At 45.2% G+C, this 25,677-nt stretch overlaps 1 protein-coding gene across 2 annotated transcripts; it reads right to left on the bottom strand.

Annotated features, from left to right (window-relative positions):
* On the bottom strand, nucleotides 1-25,182 carry Spring1 (SREBF pathway regulator in golgi 1). 2 transcript variants are annotated; one of them, XM_026386022.2, is made up of 5 exons: nucleotides 24,923-25,119; nucleotides 13,059-13,215; nucleotides 9,499-9,650; nucleotides 9,060-9,173; nucleotides 1-1,056 (listed from the first exon to the last, which is right to left on the bottom strand). In XM_026386022.2, the coding sequence occupies exons 1-5, from the start codon at nucleotides 25,031-25,033 to the stop codon at nucleotides 973-975; spliced, it is 618 nt and encodes a 205-aa protein (XP_026241807.1). In that variant the 5' UTR covers nucleotides 25,034-25,119; the 3' UTR covers nucleotides 1-972. The 2 variants fall into 2 exon arrangements, with proteins under 2 accessions (XP_026241807.1, XP_026241808.1); XM_026386023.2 differs by lacking the exon at nucleotides 13,059-13,215 and having other exon boundaries at nucleotides 24,923-25,182.
* Nucleotides 25,183-25,677: the final 495 nt, after the last annotated feature.

Genomic DNA, 25,677 nt, shown 5'->3' with positions numbered 1-25,677 from the left:
TTGGATTTTCTTCTCCAAAAATCATAGGAAAACTGAACATTTATACCTGCTACAAAAATGCTGAAGCAGTAAACAGCTGTGTGCCCAGGAATGGCCTCAGCACAGGGCTTCTGTGACAGGAGAGGGGAGGAGGCCCCCTTGTGCCACACTGAGCAGATCCCAGTCCTTCGACAGCGATGCAGGAAGGGAGAAGGACTGCCTCTGGACACGTCACCACCGTGGCTGGAACAGTCCTAAGGCAGATGGCACATGGAAACCCAGAACAGGGCCCAGGGCCCTCAGGGCCACTGCTGGCAGCGCTGCCCGAGGTTAGAACGCAGCAGTTCGGAGTGTTCAGATGATTTTAAAAGCCAGGATATGGTTCCTCCGTTGTATCTGAGACCCTCTCTCAAAGACATGGTCAAAACCAAAAATAACTCCCTAGAGAGAAGATCCACATTCCAAGGGACAAGCCATTTTATCTGGGTGAAGGGACAATTTAAGTCGTGAAACTCTAGGACCCGAGGACAACAACAAAAATAATTTCTTTGAATATATTCAACTAGAATGGTAAGGCATTTTCCTCCATAAACACTATGGTTTTCCCAGTATTCCAAAGGAATCTAATAAATAATTTTACAGAGAAGAGCCCAAATCAAAATGGAAGTGAACACCTGGAGCCTGATGGACACAAGCCACAGGCCCCTGTGTGGGTGCCGAGATGAATCTCCAGGGAGGCCGACACCACCCCCAGCTTAGCCCGCGGTTCTTTCCTGCCTGGGCCCAGCCCGAGGTTCTAGTCCGCTTCATAGAAAAGCTCTGCCAGGTGCAGCCTGATGGTGGGCAGCGCCCGTGGACAGCACAGGAAGTGGTCACAGTCAAAATGTCCCCATGCCACCTTGTCTCCTTGCCCTGGACTGGCTGGGACATTTAAGTCTGGCCCTGGGTGGCGCATCCTCCAGCAGTGTCTCAGGGCCCAGGCTGCAGCGGCCGTCATGCAGGGAAGAGCTCCGGCGGGCTCTCTCCGTAGCAGTACTTGGCCACGGGGTCCCGGTAGGTGTTCTCGTGCTGCACACTCTGTGGGCAAAAGGGGGACAGGCACAGGGTGAGAGGCAGAGTGGGCAGGAGCAGGCGGCCAGCAGGCTCTCCCCGCAGGAGGCCGGCCCAAGCCATCTCCAGGGTGTCTGACTGGAGGCTCCCAGGACCCTCTGAACAAGGAAGGAACTCAGCACTGAGTTTTCAGAACTTTGTTTTCATACAAGCAACTTGAGTTTTAGGCAGGTTCATTAAGTAGCCCATGACCGAAGCGACTGAAGTATTAATCCAATTTAAGTAGGTATCAATCCAACTTGACAGCCATACAGCCAAACCTCCTCTTTGTTGGGATGTTGTTATCAAACTGAACTGAAAGGCAATTGGGAAATCTCCATTTATAATAAAATGAAACTCAAAAAGCAGAGTAGCTTTGTACCAGTAGTCCACTTCACCTTATGAATACAGCCCTCCTTGCTCTGAAGCTCATTTTAAAAGGGACATTTTTCCCCCTCTTTTCCCTCTCCCCTCCCTAACAGGATTGGGGAGACAGGGTTATCTTTTCTTCTATACCTTAGGCCTAGCTGTCTGTCCTTGAGCACACACCCACCACAGGAAGATCCAGGAAGTGACTATCTCCCAAATTAACGAGTGAATCTCCACATCATCAGGGCACCTAGGACCCTCCCCACTGGGCACACCTGGAATATAGGCTTTGAATCCTCTTTAAAACACCCTCTGCTCTCCCTGACCACAGAACCACAGCCTCTAGGAGAGGGGTCCCTTGTGCTTCTCCTTTGCTAGCATATGAACCTTCCTTTTCCTTTTTCTAAAACCGTGTCCTCCTTATTAAATTGGCATCAGGGACAAGGACTGAGCTTTTGCTAACAGCTTCACTTAAGACTGGAAATACTTCTGGGTTTTATCAGTTATGGAAAGAAAATGCTTGGCCTCTTCTTGCATTTCTCGGAATGAGAACAATGTGAATCAAAGTCCTGCATCCAGCCTTCCTCTTTAAAGCCCACTCAAGCGGAAAGCTCCTCAGGCAAAACAAGGCCACCAGGAACTTCTTAAAGCTCTCAAATGCTTCTTCCACCCTGGAACACTTGCCATGCTCTCAGAGCAGACCAGAGACATCAGAAGGGGCATAAAATCAAAAGGTGGGCCACAGAAGCCTGGCAAAGGGCACAAGAATTCCAGATCATGGCGAATGAGCTGTACCTCAGGGAAGCCAGTGAAATCTTGGTGGCACATGATGGAAGGCAGGGGTGTGCATGTAACGTGCACACCTGGCGATTTCAAAGCTGAGGGCAGAGTGCGGAGAGCCAAGGGCCTTCAGACCTCTCGGTGACAGGTGCACTCTGTGTGAGGAACAGACAATCCCGGTGGTCCACTCTCAGAACAGTACTCAGCTTCAGATGTAAAGTGACTTGGGATGCAGGAAAGGCAGCTGGCCAGGGGAGCAGGGTGGAAAGTTACAAGCAGTCCACCAGAGTGTCAAAACTCACAGCCCCTGACAAACAGGAGGTGAGAAGGAAGGGGCCCACCTGACCCTGACCAACAGAGATAAACTGTGAAATTGCCAAAAGCCACTCAGCCCAGGGGACTTCACCAGAGGAGAACACAAGGAGGTGGGACAACTAAGACACATTCCTTTAAATAACCCAATAGGAGCGGGTAAGACCTAGGTGACTTGGGGAAGACAGTACGGCCAATGAGGAGCTGGGAGAGGGGATAAAACACTGGTCCTACCCAACCTGGGGGTCCCTGAGCACCGAGTGGGCACTGAATCTTGCAAGACCATCATTAAAGCCTCACTCTTTGCTGATCCTGTGTCTCTTAGACAGGTGAGCATGTCTCTTACAACCCGGGAGCTTGTCCTGGAGGAGATGCGTCCCACCCAACTTTGGGTGGCCTGCTCTGCCCAGATGTCCCGTTCCCCCCAGCGGGAGCAACATGGGTTTCCTTGGCTGAGGCAGGAAACTGGACCAGGAGTGCTGCTCCAGTGGTTGGGAATTTTCGGAGGTTGAATATGTGTGACTGAAACACACCCTGGGCACTTTGCAGAGCCCTACTCTTGGTTCCGGATGGCTGGAGACTGACTGAGCTCAGTTCATGCAGGAAACTCCATTGAGGGGGCTGAGCACGTGTGTGGCCCAGGGAGCGCAAGGAATCCCCGGTGAGGGGGACTGAGCACACGGGCACTGGGAGGTTGAGTCCACAAGGTGAAACTCGGTTACAGGAACCTAGCAAGAATGGGGAATAAAAACTCTAGGCCCAGGGAAAGGGAAGGCAAGTGGAAAGATCCCACCTGTACCCATCTTCTTTAAGAACATTTAAGCACTCATGGACCCCGCATTCTTTACTGTTTTGTTCTGACCGGTTTTGTTCTGTCTCACAGAGTTTCCAGCTCTGCCTTTCTTTTGTGCTATTTTTATATGGACGCCAGGTACTTATTCAAGAGTTAACTCTCAAGTTCAATAGAAAAGGAAAGAAATCTTCTCCCTTAAAAAGTCCCAGGCACGGGAGTGGGGGCTGGGGCTGGGGCTGGGGCTGGGGCTCCGTGGTAGAGCGCTTGCCTAGCATGTGTGAGGCCCTGGGTTTGATCTCTAGCACCACATATAAATAAAATAAAGGTCCGTTGACAACTAAAAATATATTCTTAAAAAGTCCTAGGCAGGGAAAATATACAGTGGCGATAGTGGGAGTGAATCTGTCCTGTAGAGGACGAGTGGCCAGCTTGACCGCTCATGTCAGCGTCCACCATGGCTGTCAGAGTCCATTCCTCAAGTTCCCAATGGCACATGCCCTTTCCATGTCGGGGGTCATACTAAGAAATCTGTGACAGGCTCTACTTTAATTTCTAAAGGTCAATTTACATTGGTAAGAATGAAGGGTCTTTGAAATTACTAACCTGGACTTTTTTCTAGTTGGCCAGGCAATCAACAAAACATTAGTTTCTATAAAATGTTTAAAGTGCAATGTTCATTACTTTAAGGATTTTTATTTGGCAGGAATAATTGATTTAAAGTGTTAACTGGACTTGTCTGATACCTTGTTTTTTATGGTTAAAAATGGGTAAATTAGATTCAATCTAAGTGGGACAACATTTATGAATGTGTTTGTTAGAGGAAACATCTGATTAATTTGCAAACTTAAAAACATCGACTGATAAGTTTAAATTTAAGTGCTGGTGACTTCTTGAATTCCAGAAGTTGACATATATTTGGGTCTGTTAAATATCTTTATAAGTTGGGAAATGGAAAAACAGTCTTAAAGTTGCTTTTCTGGGCCTAGCAAGGTTGCTAAGAGTTAAGATTCTAATAGGTGTAATTCTATATGTTAGGAATACAAAAAGTTTCAGCTATGTTTTCATTAAAGTATTGTAAATAAAGTATTTAATCTTATTTAAAAAAAAGGACTAATTTGTCTGAATTCAGAAATCTCATAAATTTGTCTAATTTCAGAATGTAAATTTAAGAAAGAGTCAACAACTGGAAGAAGGGATATAAAAAGTTACAGGTATGGAAATGTATGTTTTTGAACAAGAAGTATTTTGTATGATAAAGTAGTATTTTTGTGCTGAAGTCTATGTGAAAGCAAAGACAAAGCTAAGAATGTAAACAAGCTGTAGAATGTCTAAGTTGCAAAAGGTTTGTGGAAGGTAACTCTCAAAAAGTTTATGCACGTGATTAAGTTGACTATGAGTAGTCCAGTCAGAAAAAAATATTTAAAGGCTTTTCTAAGGTCAATTTAAAGGCACAGATATGAAACAAAGTTTAAAACATTGAATTGTTCTTTTCCATCAAGAGAATTTGTGTCTGTTAGGTTTTATTACTAAAGGAAAGCAAGTCTGAAAGGAATTAGAATTTGTACCTGTTTTAAAGTCTTTTAAATGATTACTTCGTAACTGGCTAAATAAACAACTATTCTCTTTTATACACTATATTTGATATAAAAGGGTCACACTCCCATTTAAAAACCTGACTTATATCTGTTTGCTTTGGTGAAGTCTATTTCTAATCATTAACAGTGTTTTCTAAATGTAAAAGAGATCTAAGTGTAGCTTAGAGAAGCACTTTACCAAGCTTATGTCCTCCAAACTAAAATTGTCTGTAGCAATAGTCTCCTTCAGATTTATGTCATTTAGTATTCTGGATATGGGTAACCCATTATCAATAAGTTATATACAGAATTTTCTGTTACCTTTTAGAATAAGATAGAAATTTAAATGTACTTTTGGAAGACAATCAGGAGAGTCTAAACTTGTTTAAAGGCTGACAATGTGGATGCAGTTTACCACTTTTCCCTCAAAAAGAAAGTCAAAAGCTCTCTTAGCTTCTGCTTTGATCCATATTTTAGATGTCATATTATAGTGCATTGACTGATGCTCATATAGACTCAGGAAACAACATATGAGAACTCTGTAAAATTATATTTAAGGCAGAGGCAAGATCAATTTCAGAAATAAAACACTTTACCTAAGATTAGTCAAGACCCCTGCCTCACCTGAGAGAAGGCTCTGCCTCTCACCTTACTTCATGTTAGGATGACTCCAAGAAGGCTAGCTTTAAAAACTCATTTGAAAAAACATAACCATGAGATGGGGACATAGATTAGTTGGCAGAGTGCTTTCCTCACATGCACAAGACCTTGGGTTCAATCCCCAGCACCACAAAAAAAAAAAATAATAATAATAATTAAAAATAAATGTGGGTAAATGACAGAAATCAATAAGAGGAAAGGTAGCAGGGGTGGGGAGAGGGAAGGGAAAGGAGAGGTACTGGGATCTGAATTAGAACAAGATATGCTCCATGCTTGTATAATTACATCAAAATGGATTCTGTCATATATAACTAAAAAGAATCAATAAAAATAATTAAAAAATAGTTGAGATCAAAAAACATATTTTTGTTGTAAAGATTACTGTAATCTCAAAATAAACAAGAGACATAATTCAAAACTAAGTAAAGGTTTGGGTGAATTATAAAAGGTATACAACGTCTTAAAAGTTTTAAAGTAAAATTGTAAAGGATCTCATATATGATTGATTTGATAAATTTATGGATCTTTCTGGAGGCAAATAGATACAAAAGATATTAGTGTTATTATAGAAATGATATTTATTAGTTCAAAGCTATTATGCTTACTGAATGTTTTTGTTCTTTTTTAAAAATTTTTTAAAAATTTTCCTTTTGTGCTTGTTGCCTGTTGGTATTTGCAGAGCTACTTCTTCTATTAGAACAGCCTGAGTTAATCTGAAACAATAAACCATTACCTACAGGACAGACAGGCTATAAGGCTAACTTCCAGTATTAATACTGACTCCAATTAAAATTATAGACATGTAAGTTAAAACCCACCACTCCCACTTGAAGACTGGTGAAACTGGCCTGATGAATTTTTAAAACCAAAAACATGGACACCAAAGTCAAGAAAGTAAAAGGACCCAGGAAAAGGCAATCAATATTTTGGCCCTTGCTGTCTAAGATGAGCAAGACCCAGGAATGATGAGACCCCTCTAAGATCACCTGCTCTCCTGATCAGAGGAATCAAGAGGACCCTGGAGAACAGGAAGCCGTTTAGTGCACACTCTGCCAAGAGGAAGGTCACTCGAAAGGGAAATGCCCTGATGTTACCAAGGGAAGCCAACTGTGGTCAGTAAGATCCTGAGCCATCCTGGGAGATAGTACAACTGGGAGAGGAAAACCAAAGAAGCCAAGAGGTTTTTCATATGTTCCCAAGAATGGTCTCTGGAATTTCAACTGATTCTAAAAGTAGATAAGAACAAGGTCAATTTTGACCAACTGGTCTTAAATACCTGCCAGCACAGCCGTGCTTGGACATTTTAAAGAAAAGACAATGGTTAACTAGAGATGTACATTTGTGTCAGTCCTTCCAAAATTAAGTAAAACTGAGAGGTTATAAAGGAAGAGTTTTTATACAAGCGTGCCTGATGAATATCACAAACAGCTCTACCTGAGTCATAAGTCTGTTCTGAGTCAATTTAAGACAGACAAGTCTTTATAACCTCCTACACAGGTGACTTAATCTGTGTTTGTTGGTGGTGGTAGTATGATTATCTAGCCCTAATATTTATTATGAGCTGCTTAATGAGCTCCCCAACTTGGGAAAAAGCTACAGAATTCTCTACCATGGAAACTAAAGGCCAATTTCTAAGAAAATATATGCTGGCCGTAGCCTGTACTTAATCATCACTCAAGTTAAAGGGACTCCTTGCTCAGACTCCTCCTCCAGGATTCAAAAGTTATCACTTCCACTTCCAGCCTTATGACTTGGTTTTAGCCATGACCAAGAAAGAAGACAAGTTTCCACCCATCTGTAAAGGAACTTATCGGTGCTCCTGATGCCTGGGACAGCTGTCCGAACTACTAAAAGGGGTGAACCTATTTCCATGGGTGGTTTCCACCTCAAAAAGTAAATATGACTAAGATAGGTGACAATACCAAAGGGTACAGGAACAAAAATGAAAACAAGACCAAAAGATGGAAAAAGAAAAAAGGGGGGATTGATGAGAAATAGAAAGTCTGGCTGTCCATTTTCAGAACATGTTCAGCTCCAAATATAAAGTGACTTAGGATGCAGGAAAGGCAGCTGGCCAGGGGAGCAGGATGGAAAGTTACAAGCAGTTAACACCAAAGTGTCAAAACTCACAGCCCCTGACAAACAGGAGGTGAGAAGGAAGGGGCCCACCTGGCCCTGACCAACAGAGATAAACTGTGAAATTGCCAAAAGGCACTCAGCCAAGGGGAATGTCCCACTACAAGAGAACAGAGAGAGGTGGGACAACTAACAGACACAATCCTTTAAAAAACCCAACAGGAGCGGGAAAAACCTAGGTGACTTGGGGAAGATTGTGCACCCCAGAGTACTCAGCCAATGAGGAGCTGGGAGAGGGGATAAAACACTGGTTGTACTCAACAGTAAAGCCTTGCTCTTTGCTGTTCCTGTGACTCTTGGACAGGTGAGCGTGCTTCTCATGCTATTTAACAGCCAAAGAACAAAGCACACCAATACACATTGAGAGCCTGACAACTGACTGGTGTGTTCCTGTATCAAACACTTACCTGCCCTGGCCCCTTGAATCCTAAAACAAACCACAACTCTGTCACAGTACAAATCACTGCTCACTCTAAAGTGGAGGGACTGCTGGAAAACCGGAGTTGAATCTCATTCAAAGACAAGAAGAAAAATCTCTCTTAATAGTTGGACTAAGAAGACTGCACCCAGACTTTAAAAACCAATTTTATGCTTCCATTTAAAGTGCAAACATAAATGGATGGCATTGGAGAAGATAATGCTAAGTGAAGTCAGCCAATCTCTAAAAAACAAATGCCAAATGTTTTCTCTGATACAAGGAGGTTGACTCATAGTGGGTAGGGAGGGAGAGCATGGGAGGAAGGATCAGATGAATTCTAGATAGGGAAGAGGGGTGGGAGGGAATGGGGGGGGGCAGGAGATTAGCAAGGATGGTGGAATGTGATGGACATCATATCCAAAGTACATGTATGCAGACTTAAATTGGATGTCAATATACTTTATATACAAACAAAGATATGAAAAATTGTGGTATATATGTGTATTTAAAATTATAATGCAAAAAAACACAAAGCACATGTGAAAAGGCATAAATTGGCATGAACATACTTTATATACCAAGATACAAAAAATTGTGCTATATGTGTAATAAGAAATGTAAAGCATTCCACTGCTGTCATGTATTTAAAAAATAAAATAAATAAAAGATATTTTTTTTTAAAAAAGCGCAAACATGCCCAGCAGACAGGAGACGTGCAAGGTGACTGGGCCTTGAGCTAATATAAAGGCTTCACTTTTCCCAACTTGGGTCCATCTGGTGCTGACTCTGTAAACACTGTCATTACACCAGACAGAGTGCAGTGTGGAAGGCTTCCTATGAACCTTCTCCACCATCACTCCACCCCATGTACATTTGCTAGTTTTCTCCAGCTGCAGACTCTCACCCACCACACCCGCCACCCCCGCCAGTACAGATGGCGGCTCCTGACCTGGGAAGAGGTCCTACACTTAGCCAAGCACAGTTCAAAGTGATCTTCCACTGCCATGAAGAGGTTCTGGAATGCCACCGCTGCCCGGTTGAGGAAGCGCTCCAGGAGAAGTTGCTACAGAAACAAAAGTCAGTACCTGTAATAATTCCACAGCGAGCAAGCACAGGTTAATAAGACATAGAGACAGAGGGGGCCCAGTCCCTTACTCACTAGGCCTCTGATTAGCAACACATTGGGCCTTTCTGCAGGGGCAGGGGAGCCTTCAGTCCCTGGGAACCAGCTCCTCTCTCTGCAGGCAAAGCCTACTGCACAGCAGTGATTTCTGATCCCACAAAGTTCCTTTCTAAGTTCTATAATCAGCAGAACCTCAGAAGAGCCTCATGGTCACCCTGAAATAAAGGATGACAGACAGGGAGGCCTGGAGCCACAGCTGCTCTACCTTGTTGGGCTGCAGGCAGCAGGACACACAGTGCTCATAGGCACTGCAGCAGCCGTTGGCCAGGCAGCCGTCGCAGCAGTACTGCTTTGTGCTGGGGACGCTGACATCGCAGCAGCCGTTGGTCAGCAGATCCTTCCGTTCACAGACGTACCCTGCAAGTCAGAGAGGAGTCTGAGCATGGAGCCAGCAGTGAGCACAGAGCAGTGTGAGGACGGACATGGACACAAGGACAGAAGCTGGTGACGGGGCAGCCTCAGCATGGGGGAGCCAGATGCGAACATGTGACTAGGGCCGGCTTCCTCAGAGGGGGAGTGAACAGGAAGTAGGGCTCCTCCACCAGGGCTGGCTCCACACTGCGATGCCTGTCAGCCCACAGCCAGGTGTTTCATCTGGGCACCTTGTCAACACCAGGAGACGGCCCACGACTTGCTGTTCTAACCTCTGCAAGCCAACCTGTCTTTCATCTGCCTCAAGAAAAATGTCCCCTTTTCTTCCTTCCTTTTTCCCTCTATTGCAGTGCAGGGAATACTCTTTTTCAAATAAAAATCTGAAAATAGGAAAAACCAAGGCATTCACTCACAAAAGTTCTTTCTAGACTTAAATAACAACAAAACACTCTCTACAACATCTTTTAAGTACTTGCTGTTTATTTAGTAATTTGGAGAATTTCCCAAGTAGAAATAGTCATACTTCACCTTTGTAAAGTGATTCAGGCTCTTTGCACATGAAATACTGGGGACTCAGCTAACCCTGGAGTTAGGGGACGCTGCCCCCCGATGCCCAAGGAAGAGAAAACGTCCTCCTGAGTCTCTCCACTCAACTACATGCAGCCATCTCCTCCAGCCCAGTGGCCTCATGCCTAAGGCCACCTCCCCACAGAAACTGATTTCTTGTTCAGAGCTTTGACACAGACATTTCTCCACATCCTTCTAGGAGTGGGACAGAAAAATGTCAGAAGACTTCTATGAGGGCCGCCACTGGGCTCTTAAGATACTCCCAGGTGCATGTTCAGGCCCACAGGTGCGTGCACGGGTCCACAGGTGCAGAGCAGCTGCTCCCAGCATCACTCCACTCAAATGCCCCAGCTCCTTGGTCCTCAGAGAATGAGACTCGTTGTAGTGCAGGTTGTTTTCAGAAGCTACACTGGAAAACAAAGCCTAGGCAGAAGCAGGAGGCACCTGTGGAATAAGGACAACAGAAGGGACCAAGGGGGCCCTTGCTCAACACCTGAGAAACTGAGGCCTCAGGAGAACAGACCTAGTTACCTGGGAAACTGGTACCCTTTGCTGTTGTGTAACTGTTATTCCGTCTCCTAGGTTAGGAGAGGATGATTCTAATGGCATAGTAAATGTTTCTGGGAGTTTCTCCCAACTATTCCTACTTATTTTCTTTATAGGGAATTCAAACAAACAAACAATCCAAGTAAGTCAGCACTTTTCTTAAAATTCTGCCCCAAGTGATAACTATAAACAACTCTGTGCCAGGAAGATCTAAATATTATGTGACCGAAACGCTATTTGTCCAGTTAGCTTTCTGCCCTTTCCTTTTCCACACTGGGTCAGTATTTCAGGCCTTCTTTTTGTTTCCAGTGCCACTGTCCAGCATTAAACCTGGAATCTGCAGGTCTCATTTCTGGAAAGTTCATCAAGTTCTCAAGACCTCTTGCTCTGTACCATGGGCTACTCATGCAAATGTTATTTCCAACAAGGAGACCGGTGAGATCACAACCTTGAAATGCGTTGCATTGCCTGGGAAATTAACTTCCAACCTTTGATAAGTCTGCAATTCTAATTGGTTGTCTTATTTAATAACGTGTTACCCAGGCAATATTTGTGGTGGCATCTGCTTGCTAAAAGGCGTGAGTGCTGTGAGCTTTCTTTATTTCTTAATTCACTTCTCCCACATTCACAGAAGTGAAATAAAACCTATGACTCTGGGATTTTCACTGATTGATGAGTTGATTCTTGGAACTTTTTAAAGAGTCTGTGAGTCTCTGTCTCACATACATTAATCAGAAAAAAAAAGTATTCTTTTGCTAGCTACAATCAAAGAAAATGACAATTGTGTTTATAACTCAATGCTAAATTTGAAAGTCAAGGCATAAGATGTCAGGTCTTCTAAATTTGAAGTAAGCCCTGAACTCCACTATGTCAAGGCATCTGATCCCAGTCCTATCCAGCTGCACTATCTCTGTCAGTTAACTAACTCCCTTTGCTCAACTTTACTATTAAAAAAAAAAAAAGACTTTTGCAATATTTGCTTTTTCAATGTGACCTTAAGAAGAGCTTGTCACTGGTACCACTGCTGATTTGCAAGTATATTTTTGTTCAAAAATTTTCAGCTCTCTTATCTTAGGTAGCAGTTTTCCTCTGACCCCCCTCATTTCCAAATAATCTCATCTCTGGTTTCATGACTTTGGGATCTTTTTGAGAAAGTTTTTATTTATTTATTTTTATTTTGCAGGGTCTCTAAATGTTTTTTAAAGCAATAACGTCTTCATTTACTTTGGCCTCATCATGTGTAGATGAAGACTCTACTAAAGGTTCACCTGTCACAACTCCAATACTGTCCTGTTCACAAACCATCTATCCTGAGACTCTTTTAAATGGTAAAATTTGTTTGCAAACAAACAAGGAAACCATGTTATTTACAAACCACTAATTAAGAAAAAAAAAAAAAAACCCTATAAAGCATCAGGGAACTTTGAGCACTGTCTGGATACCTAACATTTAGGATAAGTTAGCACTTTTTCTGATGTGATAATAGTATTGCACTTATGGTTTATGAAGGTCCTTAGCAATCCTGGGCAAGCACTTAAGCCCTGGTGCCTCTCTCTTCACCTACAAAATGAGGCTGGCAATACCTACCTTCACAGGTCTGCTACAAAACAACAAAAAAAAAATGCAAGACATCCACACTTGATGCCCAGTGCCCAGCACTTGGAGGAGCTCAGTCAGTGCAGGCTGAGCAACAGCAGGCCTCTGGGAAGGGCAAGCAGGCTTCAAGGGGGATGAGCTCTAGCAGGTGTCTGGTCTGGCTGCCTCGCCCCAAAGAAATCTCTTTTCTTATAGCTTAAAAAGAAGTGAGAAAATATCCCTCAATTTCTAAGAGGAACACATTTTGAGTATGATTCATTTGAAATTGACCAGTCAGTCTATCAACAACCACATTTCCTGAGCGTCAACAGTAGGTGGATTCACTCAGGCTACCAAGGATTTTTAAACTGAACTCTCACCCTACCATCAAGATGGGAAGAAAGGATTGTCAAGAGCTGAAAATACGTGAGCTGGAGAGAGACTGGCAGAAGTGGCCCAGGGACTGATGGACAATTCAGTGCTGACACTGGGGGCTGCAGACACAGCAACTGTTAGGAGGAGGGAGAACCACCAAGGCAGGCTTCTCTGACACTGAACAGAAATGGTGAGCAGGGCATGACAGAGAAAAAATGAGCACGCTGGGAGACGTGCTGCAGAGGAACGCCTGCTGAGACCAACCCCACCAAGGGCCCCACCAGCACGTTGCCTCCTGGCTGCCAGGAGAGGGCGGGGAGCCGGCCTTACCCAAGTCGTCTGTGATGAGGTGCTTCCCTTGAATGGAGTTCCGGCACTGATTGCTTGGCCGGCTGCTATTGCCCAAGTTGAACTGTACCTTCCACGGAATGGGTTGGTCGTGGTCCTGAACCTGGAGGAGATTCCGATCTCTCACTGCCCTCTCCTCCTGCAAAGAGACCATCAATGGAAAGGTTAAAGTATCTTTTCTTGTGATCTCACCAATTTTTCATAGAGACTGCAGCAAGAGGATATCATAAGAAGCTTGCCCTCCAGGAACCTGTACTCTGCTGGTAGAAACAACATCCGAGAAGGGTCATAAAATAGAATTGTAGGAAAAAAATCGTAAGGTTTTTTTTGCCTGTACCTGGCAGGTTTACCTGCAAGGTCCCAGAATGACATGCACATGACAAATGTGCAGAAGTGTTCATTTGCAGGGAAAAAGCTTTGAACTTTTTCTTTCTGATGGCCTGTCATTTTGAATTTTTTCATATTAAAAAAAAACCACGTGGAATAGAATGCAAAATTTGAATACTTTAGTGTAAACAGAAAAGGAAACATTTTTGTGACTGTCACCTCGGGCATAGCAGACACATCTGGAGCACAGGTCACTTTCATTTGCAGTGAGGGTATTTCAGAGACACAGTATGGGAAACTGAGTTGGGGCCGACAGAGGGTAAGATGAAGCTGTAATCTCAGGAGTTGACTGTGTGGGAATCCTGAGAATGTAACCCACAGCACCTCTACAGCAGACCAGAGGAGGAGCTGCCTGAGCAAGAGCTGACCCCCTGTCTCCTAGCCCTGAAGCCATGCTGGGCAGGGAGTTTGCTAAATCATTGAGGAGGAAGGTGCTCAAGTGCCAGAAAGCCTGCCAAGCAGGGGACAAACCACTGCAAAAGACTCTCTCCTGAAGGTCTTTATGTTCTTTAAACATTCACCGTTCAAACATTTCTAGTAGTAAATGCCATGTGAGTTCCGTGGCTTGAACCACTGTGATTGATCTGTTGTGGCAGGGCGCCCGCTGGTGAGCCCAGCTATGTGAGAAGCAGAGACAGGAGGAGCTTCTCGATCTTTTCTTTAAAAAGGAAGGGGTCTGCTGGGGATATGGTCAGTGTTAGAGTGCTGGCCTAGCATGTGAGAAGCCCCCGGTTTAATCTCCACATCGCCAAAGAAAATAGACCTGTCTTTTGTCACTTTTTAAGCAAAAAGGATTAACTTTGAAAATCTGATGGCAAGGGCTGGGGCTGGGGCTGAGCGGTAGCGCACTTGCCTAGCATGTGTGAGGCACTGGGTTCGATTCTCAGCACAGCTGTAAAAAAATAAAGGTCCATCAACATCTGAAAAAAATATTTTAAAAAATCTGATGGCAAAACTTACATAGTTTTTAAAAAATGAGAAACACCTTTGTAATTACTAAAATTTATTTAGAAAACTAATCTGCGAAGGACCATTAACATTTAAAACAAATATATATTAACAACTTGGCCCAGCAAACCCTTTTTTGAAGGCCACCTTATAGACAATGCCAATGTGTAAGGATGTACTGGGGTACTTACTACAGCATCGTTTAAAAGGTAGAAAAACCTAGAAGCTCAACAGAGAAGAACTAAGTATTAGTACAGACGTGGTCTTACAACAGGCTGCAATGGACTGACAGCTGTCTGGAGTAGGTCTCACCCGGACTCCCACATTCAATTTTGTACAGCTTAAAATGAATTCTGACTCTTGAGTCTACCAATACATGAGGAAAACACCTCTGTGGATGAGAACTGGCTATCAGTGTTCTTAAAAGTCCCAGATGATTTTCACAGGGTGCAGAGCACTGAGTGTCTACAGTATATTAAGCGAGAAAGTAAGTTGAAAATAGTGTGCACTGTGTCACACATTATATTCTGATAACAACTACAACATGTACATATAGGTTGGTAAGAACTGAGAAAAGCTTAGAAAGTCTACTCCCAATTATTGCCATGGAAGGAGATTGTGATTCTTAAAATTATCTTTAATCATTTTTGGAATAATCTTATTTTTAATTTAAGACGTGCTTGTGAATAATAGGAGAAATGAAGTGAAGAGCCTGCAGGAACTACACTGTCCTGGTGACTTTTCTGTACAGCTGTAATTATTTCAGACTAAAAGGTGGGTGTTTTTGTTTTTTTTTTTTAGAGGAGAGGGAGAGAGAGAGAAAGAGAGAGAGAAAGAGAGAGAGAGAGAGAGAGAGAGAGAGAGAGAGAATTTTTTAATATTTATTTTTTAGTTTTCAGTGGACACAATATATTTTATTTGTATGTGGTGCTGAGGATGGAACCCAGCGCCCCGTGCATCCCAGGCAAGCAGCTACCGCTTAAGCCACATCCCCAGACCTAAAAGGTGTTTTTAAAAATAATTATCAACATTAAAGACAGAAATTACCCACGATCCCATCACACAAATAAAACCCCATCTGTATCTGTACATGAACTTCTGGCCTCTAAACCCACTTGATGTCACAAATTAGGGTGCTTTGCATTCAGCTCTTCTTGACACTAATTGGATAGTAAAACATTTCCAAGCACCTACAGGATCTCTGATCATCTCATTTTCAAGTCTACATAACACCATCATGCTGATGTGCCCTGACTGAGTAAACACATCCTCGTAGACTAACATGAGAACACCCAGGGATTTTGCTATCCTAGATGGCTCTCAATAAAATGTGAGGATTTAAAAAACTGTTGAATAATTTTTAGTAGTAAATGCCATGCGATGCTGAATAACTCCTCAAAAATTCTATCTACCGTGTGTAATACCACCAGCATTTAAATGCCACTAATTATGATTTGGCCACAACTCCACCAGGACCATTTCTGTTCTTTAATTTACTATGTAAATGGTATTTCAAGGTGGCTTTTTGTTTTAAAAGGAAAAAGTGGCACCAGCCTGCACATGGCAGGTTGTACAAGAACAGGTGTATTTGCTGGTAAGTGGGAGATGAGGAGGGAAGTGCAGGAGTCTTGGGAACTGGGACAAATCATTTAGGTGCATCCTGCTTAACTACCTGTGAATTCACACCCCGCTGCTCTACTGGGACACAGGAGCTAACTGCATCATCAAGCTGTGTGCACATTAACCTGAGCTGCAAATGCCACCCTGGATAAATTAATAGCTATAAAGACTATTAAGGGGCCAGTCAGAGTGCAGTAAACTGGCTGTTACGACAAGGTTAAAAGTGTCCTTAACATTATTCCCAAGCTATCCTGTTATTTGTCTTGAAAGAAACAAGAGTTCATGGCCAAGTGATCTCAGATGGCTCTCTGCCACAGAACAATATCCTGGTAAACAGGAAAGCAATTCTCCCAGCGCTTGAACTTGTTTTCAAACATGAATATTCAAGACCCTGCCAAAGAATTGTGTGGGGAGGGCGGAGATGGCATAAGGTAATGACGTGGCCCCAGTTCCTTTTCTGATGGCCCAGTCTTGCAAAGGGCAGGGGGATGGAGCACTGAGGACTTTCTTCCTTCAGATGGGAGTTTAAACTTTTCTCAAACTGTTCCCCAACCTTACAGGTGGTCTCAGCTTAAAGCACTTCACCAAATATGTGTATTTTTTTCATTCAAGATTCAGTCAAAGGTATGGACTTCCACAAAGTACAAAGACTACAAGGACAAAGGTGACCAGGTGCTCCAGTCTCAAAAACCTTCTTGAAGCTGCTGGCAAGGAGGTCTGCACCCAAATCAGTGCAACAGACCACTGCAGACAGGCTGAAGATGTCCCGTGGTACACCAGGGCACCAAGGAAAGGGCAGGAACAAAAAGGAACAAAGACACACGAGAACTTTCTTTTAGAATTGTAAGGAGTGCTGAAATGTCTTCATTGCTAATGAGTGTCACTTTGCCTTGGATTTTCAAAAGGTGTATTAATAACTGTGCTGGGCATGTTTCAGGGGTTGTTATAAAGGTCAAATGAAATAGTGTCCCACGTGGGTGAGAAAGCACTTAAACACAAGGCACTGTTGCCATTAAGAGATCTGCCTGAGTGTCTGGAAACTGGGAAGGAGGAAAGCCCAAGAACTTCCCAAATGCCTAATATTTGGGAGTTGCAGCCAATAATGAAAAATCAAAGTTATTAAAAATTTAAAAGAGCTTTTTACAAGATGAAGAAAATGCTTATATGCTGTGAAGAAACAGTAGGCTTCAATTAAACACAGAGAAAGTATGAAAAATGACAGGAAGAAAATAAACAGGGGACCCCTCTGGTTGGTGAGATTACTGGTAACTGTTCCCTCTGCTGGCCGGTGAGGCCCTTTGTGTATCTTGGCGATCAGTGAAAATGCAAAACAAAGCCAGATAACCAACACAATCTTAGGATTTACTGCACTTCACTTCAGATAGCATCTAAGATGGCTCCAATTCACAGACCTAACTGCTTTAAAGCCAAAGACTTAATGTGTTTTCAAGGAGCTAGGCAAATAATCCCTTGAACTATAGGAGCTACCGCATGGAACCAGCAGGGAACACTGCCTGAGAGGACCTAAGGACCCTCTGGCCAGCACTGGGATTCCCTGACCTCAGGCCCAAAGCCCTGGAGTCATCATCTCTCACCCTTTGACTTCCTGTCTTTCCTTCTCCCAGCCCGTGACATCTGACATCTGCCTGCCCGTGCGCCTTCTCCAATGTGCGCCATCTCCAACACACAGCAGCACATGCCCAGAGGGGCACAGTGGTGCTCAGGAAAACTTTGTTAAAGAACACGCCAAGTTACCTGGCACCACTTGCCACCCCCAACCATGTGCCCCAATGGCATCCACACCACCCTCACTAGTCTCTCCTGTGTTCCCATCTGTAAAAACTTAAATTATCCCCCAAAGCATTAATTAACATGAAAACCAAAGAAAAGAGGGATCCAAGAAGCAGAAGCTAATGACTACCTCTGGACCAAGCACCGCCCTGCTGCATCTGCTGTCTCCCATCTCCCCAAGCAAAGCAGAGGATCCCGCAGAGCTCCCAGTCTCCAGGCTTCTTCTCAATTAATGGCAAACACCTTCCTCCCCCAGCCCCGAACTCCAGCTCTCCAGCCCCATTTTGCAGATGGAGAACCTGGAGAGGGCGGCCAGGTGAGGGGAGCACACTGGCTTCCAGGGACATCCCCCGCAGACTGGCAGACGCCAGTTGAAGTTGGTCGCAGCACCAGGGCGCACAGGCCAAGGCAGGCAGGAGAGCAGCAGCCAAGGTGGCCTAGGGCAGAACTGCTCAAAGTTCTGGTCCTGGCCCTTAATATGCTTGGAAAAATTACCCAGGATCCCAATATGTAGGCTTCTGTGAGTTGTGGCTCCTGGTGTTTGATCCTACCAAAAATTAAACTTTCTTAACATATTTACATTAAGCCAACTGTTAATTCATTTAAAAATAAAAATAACTCATGGCATGTTATCACATTTGGGGAGGAAAAAAGTTTTTCAAGAAACACAAATGAGATGAGGGACAATGTTTTTACACACTGTGACTAACGCCTGGCGTAAGTGGGGTGCTGGAGTCTCTCCTCTGCCTCTGCAGTCAATGTGCTGCAATCTGCAGTCGGGGCTGAAGCGCAGGCAGAAAAACTACCCGTGGTGTGGCTGGAAGGGTGGGGGAGCCTGGCAGCTTTTACAGATGATTGTGGATGATCCTATGCCATGCTTGGCACCAAAACCTGAAGTTTTATCCGGTTTGTTGGAGAACAGCCATGCAGTTCCCCAAAAAAGTTAAACATTGGGTTACCATCTGACCAACAGTTCCACTCCCAGCTGTGTACCCTACAGAAACAAAAACATGCCCCCACAAGAACTTGTCAATGGACACTCATAGGAGCACTGTTCATAACAGTGAAGCCAGATTTAAAGTTAGGTAGTCAGTGTAGTTAGGTAAATCGGGTCTAATATTGAGTGAAATCTAAAATGGAGGCCATGCTGGGAATGACTCAGGGAAAACAGGACAACTCATGGAGTGTTAATAAAGTTCCGAAAAGGCCCTAGGCCAAAGTCCACCTGGAAGAAATGTTAATGAACATCCCCCAACAGATTCAGAAGACAGCCCATCCCAAAGAAATGTTAATGAAGCCCAGGATACAGCCCCCAACAGATTTGGAGATAGCTCATCCCAAAGAAGTGCTAATGAACAGCAAACAGCAAACTCGGAAATGACCAGATTACTTCTTTGTCCCAAACCCTTCCCACCTACATTACATCACCAAACCTATAAAAAGGGGAACACATTGCCCGCTAACTGGATTCCACCTCTTGGGTCCCCTTCTTCCTCCGGGAGAAGTCTTTTTCTTCTGTCCTTTAATAAATTTCTAATTTCTACTCTGGCCTTGCCTCGGCGTGCTTCTTTGGTGTTATTCTTCAACATTGGGGAGCAAGAACTCGTCACCGGTCAACAGCGGTAACAACAGCCCAAAATGCCACCAGCAATGAATGGATAAAATTCAACAGATGCTTACGATGGACTAGTCAGGCATAAAAATGAAGTTCTGATCCATGCCACAACACAGATGAAGGTCAACTGCAAGAAGCCAGTCACAATTGACCACGTTAAGATTCCATTTATAAGAAAAATCCAGAATAGGAAAATCTATAGAAGTAGAAAGCAGGTCAGTAATTGTTTAAAGCTGAGAGGGAAGAACAGAAAAATGATGAAAGTTTCTAAAATATGACTGTGGCGGCTTCCCAACTGTGAATTCACTAAATACACTGAGCTGTACACTTTAAAAATGAGTTATATAATCATATAAACGTGAATTATATCTCAGTAAAACCGTGCCAAAAACCAGTTCTGTATAATATGGACTTTGAAACCATGCCTGTGAACTTTTCATGCACTGTTAAAATCCACGATTCTCTCTTGCACTCAAACAGATCTTATGCAGATCTTCCAAATGCTGACAACATTTTCGTATACATATCAAAAAGGTCACATTTGTTAATATCACCAGTGACCAAATGGAATAGTTCCTTAAGTGTTAGGAAGTCATCAAGCTCAGGATGGCACAAACATGTTTCCCAAAATTCTAATTTTCACTTGAAAGTTTGAATTTTATCTTTGGCAACAAATAACATCAGATGTTTTCTGTGAAGTAACAGGCTCGCTTTATTGGTTTTCAAGAAACTGTCTATCAAATACCCCATCTGAATAACTACAATGCACGGCTCATTGTTTCAGGTGAAAATGGTGTTCCCTGAAAACAATAACTAGTTCAGCTCCGCAACTCGGTTGCCAAGTACCCTCCTTCAAATAGCCACACTTTAGCCGCAGAGGACTGCTGGGTGAGGGATCTCCCTTCCTGTCAGGCAGAACGACAGGTACTGAAGAGCAAGATTGATCAACGATCAGCAAAACTCATGATGCTCACTGTGCAGTCTTAGGGGAAATAAGGCTCTCAACCACAGGCGTGACAGTGAGGAATGCCACGGCTACTAGGCTAATGTGGCGCCACGGCTGTGGTCGGGCTCAGATACTAGTTTTACCCACCATTCCTTTTGCTCCATCAGTTCAAGGGTCAGCACTGTGAAAAAAGCATGTTAGGGCTATTTTGAAAATGATTCTCAGGAACCCTCCAGCGTTCACAGACCACATTCTGGAAACTGCTGGACCAGGTTTCTCTAAAGTCTAAACCTCAGTGGCTCAACAGGAAGGATCACCTCTTGCTCATGGTACAAGTCTCACACAGGTGAGTCAGGGGCTCTACTCATCCTGTTTCTCAGGCAGCAGGGCCCCCTCAACATGCAGACTCCTGGCTCACTGCAGCAGGGGGGTGGGGGGGCAGTATCCAAAAGTCACCTGGAAAGGACAGTTAACACTGGAGGAAAAAAAGCCAGCCACGTGGCCACTGCTACCTTCAAAGGGGGTAGAAGAGGCGATCCCACCCGCGCCCAGGTGAAGACCGAGCTACGGCTTGTGAACACCCCTGATGCAGGGGAGGTGCGCTCCACCTCATTATGATATCCACATAACGGAACAGGATGGCCCTATGCACTCCCTTCCAAGGCCTGTGTTACTGAGGAGGAAGCAAGATGGAGCAGCATCTGACAGGCCACCAGGGCCAGCTTATGAACAGCTGATCCATGGAGTCACCCCATACTAGGAACTGGATGCTTCCCCCCAAAGCCCCATGCTAATGTATTCATCCTCATTGTGATAGCAGGGGAAGTGACATCCGTATTTAGAGGAGGGCCTCTGGGAGGTCACAAGGGTAAAGCAGCTGTCTCATGCTGATGTCTGCCACAGGAGGCCAGGAAATGACATGCCGGTGAGCAGCCTAGAGGAAAGAATACAGCCCACAATCTGTGGGTGCAGATCTGCTTTGATTTCTCCAGACTGACTGTTGCCAGTAGATCTAGTGCTAACAAATCTCCTGATTTTTCAAAAGAAGCCAGAGAAGAAATTTATTTGAAATTTCATATATTTTTAAACTCTACTGTGCAAATACTGCAAGTTAGCTGTTCTGTCACAATGTTATCAATTAAGAATGTGAACTTTAAAACCAGGCAGCCCTGCATGAGATTCCTGCACCTGCACAAAGGAATAATCCCAGCCACACAGAATTCCTATAAAGTAGAAAGAAAGACACCCACGAGTAAAATGGTCAAAGAATATAAGGCACAATAGGGAGGGGAGCTGTAGAATCACCAGTATGATGTTTAACTTTTCCAGTAGTAAGGGGAACTTAAGGCAAAATAACATTCTATGTAAAAATAAATTCCAAAACAAACAAAGATTTAAACATGAAAAATGGTGCAGATAAAAGACATCAACTAGTTGCTCCTAGAAAGGCAGTCCCCGAGGCCTGAGTGTATACAACGTATTGCTCCTATCAACATAAAATGAAAACGTGAGCACCACCTCTCACGCATCAAACTGCAGGGGAGGTGCGCTCCACCTCATTACGTACATCCACATAACCCAACAGGATGGCCCTATGCACTCCCTTCCAAGGCCTGTGTTACTGAGGGGGAAGCAAGATGGAGCAGCATCTGACAGGCCACCAGGGCTAGCTTATGAACAGCTGATCCATGCAGTCACCCTGTACTAGGAACTGGATGCTTCCCCCAAAAGCCCTATGCTAATGTATTCGTCCTCAATGTGATAGCAGGGGAAGTGACATCCGTATTTAGAGGAGGGCCTCTGGGAGGTCACAAGGGTGATGCAGCTGTGATGGGATTGATGGCCTTGTTGGGAGAGGAAGGGGCCAGAGCTCTCCACAACACGCCCACCAGACACAGACTACATCAGCACAGGTGGAAGCCTCAGACTTCCCAGCCTCCAGGACAAGGATGTGTTATTCAAGCCACCCTGTCCATGGTACTCTGCTGCCACAGCCTGGATCGAGACTCACAAGTCCTCTGAGCCCCCATCATGTGGTAACGAGCCCTGCCTTTGGTTCAATGCCCTCTTTACAGAGTTCAGCCACCTAATGGGAGAAAGGACGGATCACAGCAATGATTTAACACAGGCAGACAACAGATCAGGGCTTCTTATGTTTTGAGAAATTAGACCCAAAGAAATTTACAAGGCAAAAATTCTACCAAGAGTTACAAAGCCTTCAGTCATGCCTTTGTTCCCACCCCCCAAAACCCACTTATAGTCACAGATCACAAGTAAGAAACAAAGACACTGTAATAAAAAATAATAATAAAGAAGATGGTGCCCTGAGATACTTAGGTTTATAGGGAAGAAACAGCATCTGAGACAGGACATGGAAATCAGGAGTATGCAAGCCTGAGGAGAAAGCAAACGCCATCCCAAGTACAAAGACACTTTGCTCAACCAGTATTTGGGTTCTCACCAAGTGCCTGGCAGTATTCCAGGGGCTGGAAGGTCTCCGACAAGACACATGAGGTCCTTATTCTCAAAGAAATTACATTTGAAAACAGTGAGTGAGGCAAGACAGACAAACAAGTAAATGAACAAGAAATGTTCCATTGGTGATTCCTACCAAAAAAATAAATAAATAAATAAAGCTTATGGGCAAGGAGTACTGGGTCACCACGTATGTATGGCCTAAGTAACCAAGTATGAAGAGTTAGCCTGACTTGAAACGACAGAAAAGATTCAATGACACAACTCCAGAATGGAATCTGGGGTTTTATCTGCCTGTTAACAGGAGCAGACAGAATTACACGTGGGAGAGTAACATGATCTGATCTTCTTAAAGATTATCACCCCTGCTGCTGGGTACAGAACAGATCCTGAGACAAGAAAGGAAGCCGAGACCTGGTGGGCTACTGCAATAGTCCAGGCAAAAGATGACAGATGCTTGACCTAGAGTGACAACTAGGAGAAATGAACAGGTTCAGGCCACATGGCAGAGGCAGAGCCAATATCCTGGATGTAGGAAATGTCAGAAAAGAAATGTCTGAGCTTGGACCACCTGGTGCATAGTAATGCCTTTCTGTGAGACTGGGAAGACTGGGGAGGAACAAACACTGGCAGAAGAGAATCCAGAGTTCTGTTTCGGCCAAGTGTGAGAAGCCTACACTACCATCAGGAAGAGCTGTCAAGTAGAAGGGTGGCTGCCAGGGGCTAGAAAAAAAGAGGGACTGAGATGTTATTGTTACAGGTGTCGTTTGTTTTTTCACATGATGAAGAAAATTATGGGGATGGATGATGGCAAAGACTACACATGACAAATACATTTATTATCTCTGAACTGTACACTTAATAGTGGCTTAAAAAGTGAAATTTATGATTATCACAAAAATTTTTGGAAAAAAAAATAAAGTAGGCCATTACACAGAAGAATCTGGGATTTTCTGGACAGGTCTAGACTCGAGTTATCATTTGGGAAATCGGCATACAGCTGGTAAACAATGGTGCTAGAGATCACCTGGGTCAGATAGAGAGGAAGCCAGAGGACTAAGTCCTGGCACACAACACTCACAAGTCCAAACCGTTCGGAGAAGAAGCAACACATGATTGGAAAGTGTCCAGAGGTACCAGAAAGCATAAGTCACAGAAGCCCAGCCGTTCACGGTCACCACACATCCCGGCCAACAAGACACTTGCAACATTTCTGTTCTCTAAAGGGGGAGGCAGGATACAATTCCCTATCTTCCCTTTTCCTGGCTTCCCTGCCCATCCACCAAAACTAGGGCAACATAGTTTGCATTTATGCACTAATTTATGAATTTGACGTTTGAGAGTGGAAAGACAGGCTCTTAACTACATCAGGACAACCGCCTCACCAAAAGAATGTCCCTGGCACATCTTGGGATATGCTCACCCTTCCTTGAAACTCAAGCGTTCAAGTTGGACTTCTAATCAAACTCCGTGTAACATTTCCCACTAATGCTCGCTGCCATTGCTCTCCAGAAAGTCTCATGTGGAAGAAAAACCGAAAGGGGGAATGAAAAGAAAACTCCACCTAACCAAGTCGTGCACAGAAAGGAGTTCCGTCCAGTCACCCAGGTGGCCTCAGCACGCAACACCCAGCCGCATGATTAAACCGAGAGCAGGCACGCCAGCGCTGGCCTCGCACCTGACCACTGCCTGGCCCGGCCACCACCAACCCTTCGTGTCTCGGTTTCCCTGGCTGTAAAGCGGGGACGCCCACCTCTCCCTGGACCGCTGGGAATCCCGTGAGGAAAGGCACGCCCCCCCCCCCCCCGCCGCAGGCCTGGACTGCCAGGTGAGGAGCATCCAGGTGCCAATCAAGGGATAGGCGCCCCGGAGAGCCCACCGCGGTGGGTTCGAGTCCCCGCTCGGCCCCGGCCCAGCACCGCCTTTCCGCCCCACGCACCAGCGGAACCGGCAGGACCCTTGGCCCGCCCGGAGCCTCGGGGCAGGGACGCCCACCTCTCGCGACCCCGAGACGCAGAAACCCGGCGGCCGGGAGCGAGGACGCGCGGGCGGGCGGGCACTGACCTGCTTGAGGGTGCTGCTGAGGAAGTAGACCAGCGAGAGCCCGAAGACCAGGGCCAGCACCCACCTCTTCCGCAGGAGCCGGCGCCACACCATGGCCGCCAGGTTCACCATCCCGGCGGGGACGCGGGGCGCGGCGGCCGGGGAGCGGAGCAAAGCAGGCCCGGGGACCCGGCGGCATGGCCCCTACACACCAGGCGGCCAGACCCCTAGCCGCAACCCCGGCCCCGCGGTCCGCGGCCCAGCCAGCTCCCGGCAGCCGGCGCGCGTCGCACCACGTGACCCCGGCGCACGCCCCGCCTCCGCTCCGCTTGCGTCACCGGTCGGCCCCTCAAGGCCGTCTCGTCATTGGTTCCTGAGAAGAGACGGCCTCCTATTGGCTGAAGCTAGGAGAAGGGGGCGGGCAATCGCGTGGGACTGTGAAACTGTGCGGGGATCCTAGTGTCCGGCTTTGGGAACCTGAGACAGAACCTAATCAGAGGCCGGAAGTACTCGGAAGTCACGTGACGCACAGGACCGGCGAGTGATTGGCTTGGCTGGATGTGAATGATGCGGCTGTGATTGCTGAATTGTCTGGGCAGGTAAAAAAGAGTACGCGGCTCCCCCCGCCCCCCGCGTGGTCTGTGAAGCCCTTGGAGTCTTAAGAGTGTTTTCCGCTGTGCATGGGGTTGTTGGAATGAGAAGCGATGGCGACATTGTATCCAAAGTGCACCTGCCCTCTTCCAGTGCAAGGGATGCAGGAGATGCTCCCTTGCGGG

This window comes from Urocitellus parryii, chromosome 3 (genome assembly GCF_045843805.1).
Source record: "Urocitellus parryii isolate mUroPar1 chromosome 3, mUroPar1.hap1, whole genome shotgun sequence".
Classification (NCBI taxonomy): Eukaryota; Metazoa; Chordata; class Mammalia; order Rodentia; family Sciuridae; genus Urocitellus; species Urocitellus parryii.
This window is presented reverse-complemented; position numbering and strand designations above follow the sequence as displayed.